At 46.5% G+C, this 5,214-nt stretch overlaps 1 protein-coding gene across 1 annotated transcript; it reads right to left on the reverse strand.

Moving 5' to 3' along the window:
- Positions 1-375: 375 nt before the first annotated feature.
- LOC123147973 (myristoylated alanine-rich C-kinase substrate) lies at positions 376-4,890 on the reverse strand. Its single transcript, XM_044567306.1, has 2 exons — positions 4,714-4,890; positions 376-2,142 (listed from the first exon to the last, which is right to left on the reverse strand). Exon 2 carries the CDS (start codon positions 2,132-2,134, stop codon positions 854-856), a length of 1,281 nt encoding a protein of 426 aa, XP_044423241.1. The 5' UTR covers positions 2,135-2,142; positions 4,714-4,890; the 3' UTR covers positions 376-853.
- Positions 4,891-5,214: the final 324 nt, after the last annotated feature.

Genomic DNA, 5,214 nt, shown 5'->3' on the forward strand with positions numbered 1-5,214 from the left:
GATCCGCTGCTTCCTTCCCTCCACCAGCAGTTGCACCCGCAGTCGAAGCCATTAGCAGACTTCCACGGTTTTCCAAACCCTAGATGAGATCCGATCAGCGGCCGATCAATAGGAAGGAACCCTCGATCAGTGCGCGAGCACGGTCGCAGGGGACAGGTGATCTGCGCCGTAAGACGATGTCCGTCGGCTGCAAAGACGGGAACCCACGACAGCGCCGCGCCGAGGGGACTGGAGAACCCTAGGTCGTAGCCTTAGGGGAAAACATTGGTCAGCTAATGCTAGTAAAATCGGCAACAAATGGTCTATGTCCAGCCCAATCCACGCAATCGACTTCTGAAGCGACTAAGGAACAATCAATCCAAGACAATAGGGACATTGGTAAAAAGGCAAAATGAACCGTGATGCAATCTCACAAGTCACAACATATACCATACTTTTCCTATAGGTCCAAACAAGTGTAGAAGGAGCACCAAAAGGCTACAGAGAAAACAACACCAAACATAGGAGCTGTAACCAAGAAGCAACAAAGCATCCTCCTGCTTACAATTACATTAAGAACAGAGGTCGCCAGCGTGGTATCGAACGAAAGAACAGATTACCTTGCAGGGATTGGAACATAGCAGCCAAAGTCACATTGTTGAGGTAACAACTTGGCAAGAAAAACATGACGTGCAAATAGTCTTTCAGTGCATGGATCACATAGTCTGCACCACAGTTCTGCACCAGCAATTTACCAACTAAAGGATGTAACCTCGATCTGAACAAACAAACAATCTTTCTATGTGCAGTAGCTCCTCTTCGTGTCCATGAACAATCACGTATGCTGAACAATGTCCGTGTGCGTTTGGTGCTATCACTGGGTCTCAGTTTTTCCAGTTTGTTCAGGGTCAGCGTCATTTGAGCCGCTCGACCCGGAACTGGCATCAGCACTCTGATGTTCATTGTGCTCGCCACTGGTTGATGTGTTGGTTTCAATCTTGATATCTTCCTGATCACCATTGCTTGTCGCTTTTGTAGCTCCATCAATCTGGTTCTCCACAGCCTTTGTCTCTTCTAGAGAACCGCCATTTGCTCCTTCAGCAGCAGCGGAGGCCCCCTGGGAGTTCTCTGGCTGCGTATTTGCAGCCTGGTCAGCGCGAACCTCTGTTGCAGCATTGCCTTCCTCAGGGTTTGCTTCTTTGGCACCTGACGCCTCGTTAGCTGCACTCGTTTCTGAACCCTTGTCGCCATCACCACCAGCCTTTTCTTCTACTGAGATGCTATCAGATGGATTAGTCTCCACAGAATTGCCCTTCTCAGCATCACCAGATGTGGTCCCAGATGATGTTCTTGCCCCTTCATGTTCAGACCCAGTCTCTATATGAACAGTCTCACTGTTGCTATGCCCATAAGCATCGGATGTACTGGAAGCTGCATCGCCTTGAGGATTTGCATTATGAACCGCTGGTATGTTGCCTGTCTCATCTGGAAGAGTCTCAGCGGAATGCTCGTCACCTGTTCCAGCCTTGGTATCTTCAGAAAGGGACTCAGAGTCAGCTTGAGACTCCACTGCCCCCTTTTTCTCGGCTTGCTCTCCATCTGAACCATTGCCGCTTGCATCGACCTGACCTGCATTAGCGGATCCATCACTTTGCGCCTCTTCTTCATGGGGTACATCATCTCCAGTTGGATGGACATCACTTTTAGTCTCAGCATCAGATGACTTGGATTCAGATGTTTCATTACGATGTGCTTCTGCATTATCATCTGCGCGACTGGCTTGACCTTCTTCAGCTTCTGACCTCTCTGTGTTTCCGGAATCATCATCATGGGAGTCCGTATTGTCTTTCTCAAAGACACTTTCTCCACTCTTCTCTTCCTCTTGTTTGCCTATTACATCAGTTGTCTCTATGGCCTTCTCCGCATTACCATCACCATTAGTACCTAGCCTTTCTTTCCTGCCCTGGAACATGCTTCTATCATCATGGGAAAGCTGGTCCTCGGTAGCATTGTAGTACTCATTTTTCTTATCATAAGAATGCTTCACCTGATACGCAAGCCAAACAGCCACACCTAAGAGTAAGGTGACCTTGAGTAACGTTTTGATTTTTGATCCTCTGTTCCTCTGCTGGCGGCTATTTGAATGATGAAGCATGTTTACAACTGCCGAAAAGAATAAACGAAAAACAAAGGTCAGGCTGCAAGTTACCAAGTTACCAAGTTCGATATAGTAGTATCTGGATGACAAAAATAAAATTAGATAACAAACACATAATACCCAAAATTAAGTATAGTAAATCAAAAGTAGTATAACACCTGCCAGACGCATGCTCCACTTCTGTAGTACATAAATATTAATGCTGCTTTTGCAGAAAGTATGTACTTAATGCAAAATTATCACATTGGGCATGCTTGTTGAAACCACACTCCCATTCTAGAAACCATTCCATATAACTGAAAGCACTTGCAGGTTGCAACTATGATACAGATATAGTAGAAACTATGTGCATCTTCTTCATACAAGCATTCTCCTTCTGCCAACCACTGACAAACCTAAGAGACCTTAGTATGACCCATGATAGATAGAAATCACCAGACATCGGTCTAAAAAAAATAAAGCACCAGATCACCGTGAAATTTTTGCAACTGACAAGTAGCTCATCATATCTCCTACACTAACAGTGAGATTCATCGTGTACATGGATGCATGGTTGCATGTTTGAAGTGCTTCCAAACCAAAACAAAAACATATATGGAATAAGACAGAATAACATTGTTAAGTATCAAAGGGTACTTTGTCGTTTCTAGCAGTTTACAGTTATAACTTAAGACAACAAAGTTGGAAAGACGGGTGTCTTGGAAGGAAGGACATGTCTGGTCCTAGTAGCTGGGGAGGGGGGAAGGGGGTCTGGGGACAGCGTTTAGATCACAATATCACTATATCTGCAATGATAATTGTGGGGCCTAACCTCAGCAACTGGTGAGACTTCCATACTGAAAATGAAGCATACAAGCTTCTTAGTATTCCCTAAGAAATACATACTCCTGAATATGCACATGGTGACACAGAAAACGGTCATGGGATAAAAATCTAAATGTCTCTGATTTGGATTAAAAAAAGAAGATCATCCACCTTTTTAAAAACAAAGTGTTTATCCTACAGAAAGGGATGTCCAACCTCAGAAACTAGCCCTAGAAATAATAACAGAACCAAGAAGCTGATGGGTGAACATTCACCAAAAAATCTGGTGAACAGCATACATGATGACAACATATACTTGCCCAAGGGGTTGTAGCAGAAAATAGAAATGTATAGTTAGATGCATTCATGATTCACAACATTTGGATCTAGAATGTTCACCCATTAGACAACCTCATAATAGAAAGCATATGGTGCAAGACTGCACCGCAGTTATTATGCACGGTACTATGGACAAAAATCTAAAAGGCATGGAAGGCAACACCATGAAGCCCACAACACAATTGGTCCCCAAGGTCAAATTTGTGGTCCGCGGCAGCAATATAACTCGTTTGCTGTATGCAGGCCCAAAAATTAAATGCAATTCCTCCTCCCCCTTTCTTGAAGCAACAACCATCGACAAATTAAAGGGGCATAAAATAGCTACTGCTCCCTCTGTCCGAAAATATAAGATCATTTTGTACACTATTATATTTTGGGACGGGGGAAGTATTTCTCTACTAAGCTCTTGCGGACATAATAAACGAAAATTCCAGGGAATAAAATCTGAATGAGTAGTACTAAAAAACATGCTAATCAGAAGTCTGAAATGAAAGGGAACTCCAAAATGAACACATAATGCAATTGGTAAGTTGCTAGTGTCTCATATACTCCCCCAAGCATATGGGCACATGAATAGGGTAAATGAATGGAGCTCGGTAAGACACAACAGTGTAGAATTGTATACATGCAACCGTGGCCTGGATGTGAATGAACAAGATAGATCCTCGGCTTCTCAGTCTCAGTTCACCATTTTCCTTCCTAATTTCTCCAAAAGCCTTCCATCTCGCAGATAGTTCATAGCTTCCTAGTGTCTTGTTCCCTACCACCAGGAAGTATCAAGCTACAGCATCTAAATCCAGCAGCCTAGGACGCAAAAATCGTTAACCGACCCCCCGTTGAAACCAGCGTTATCACTTCACTACTCGGTGGCCGGTGCACAGTAGTAGTACAGCACAGGTGACAATACGCACAAATCCAAAGGCGCATTGTTCTCGGAAAAGTAAATCCGAAGGTGGAAAGCAGTCGCCAGAAAATAGCCCCAAACAGGGACCTACGTAGTAGTACTAGTTCGACGCATCAGTTTCGACAGCAACGTCCATGTTACTTTTCATTTTGTTTTCCTTTTGATGAGGCTACAAAGCGCAACTGTGCGATGAACTCCGCCCATCCCGGTTTCGTCCTTGCGATACATGAACGCTCAAAGCAGCAAGCCTCGGACGCATTCCGATGGAACCAAATCTGCCGTACGGCCCACGAACACATGGCGCTACGCACGCGTCGCTCACTGCTAACTCGCTCGTCGTCCCTGAGAAGTGCACACACACAGACTGAGCGCTACCGTCGAACTGCTCGCGCCGCGCTGCTACTGGGAAACAGAGCACGCATGGAAACCGCGCGCCCAGACGAGCGACGCCGTACGGGCCGTTCTCGTCGCCGGCGGCGCCGCATTGGAGCGTAGAGGGGCGCGGGAGGAGGAGGGGGGGGGGGCTGACCTGAGACGGGTGGCCGGAGGAGGCCGCCGAGTCGGAGCAGGACGGAGGAGATGCAGCGGCGAGCAGCGAGGGAGAGCGAGAGAGAGATGGAGGCGAGGACAGGGGGCGGACGGGGCGTTGATGGGGTGGGTGGGTGAGTGGGCTGGATCTAGGAATTAGTGGGTGGGGCACGGCACGGGTCGCGAACGTGATCGTGGGAGGGAGGGAGCGTGCGCGCCTGCGGCTTTGGTTTTCACCCTTTTCTTTTCGTTTTTTTTTATTTTTTTTAGCCCGCTTCGGTGTGGTTTTTTTATGGGAAATCATGCCGCTTTATTTAACCGTAGCTAGGAATCTCGTCTGAAATTACATCTAAAATAAAGTCTGGTGGCGAGCCCATCCAAATCTCCGAACGGTTCTCCCCTACCCCTACTTTTGCTAGTTTATGAGCGGCTACATTCCCATACCGACGAATCCATAGACCGAAGCATCGCTTTAATCTCCTCCACCCATGGGCCTGCAGCA

Source organism: Triticum aestivum, chromosome 7A (assembly GCF_018294505.1).
Source record: "Triticum aestivum cultivar Chinese Spring chromosome 7A, IWGSC CS RefSeq v2.1, whole genome shotgun sequence".
In the NCBI taxonomy this organism is placed as follows: Eukaryota; Viridiplantae; Streptophyta; class Magnoliopsida; order Poales; family Poaceae; genus Triticum; species Triticum aestivum.

What these genes read in the sequence shown, in the direction of transcription:
- LOC123147973 (XM_044567306.1), bottom strand. Translation starts at nt 2,134, where the DNA reads ATGCTTCATCATTCAAATAGCCGCCAGCAGAGGAACAGAGGATCAAAA.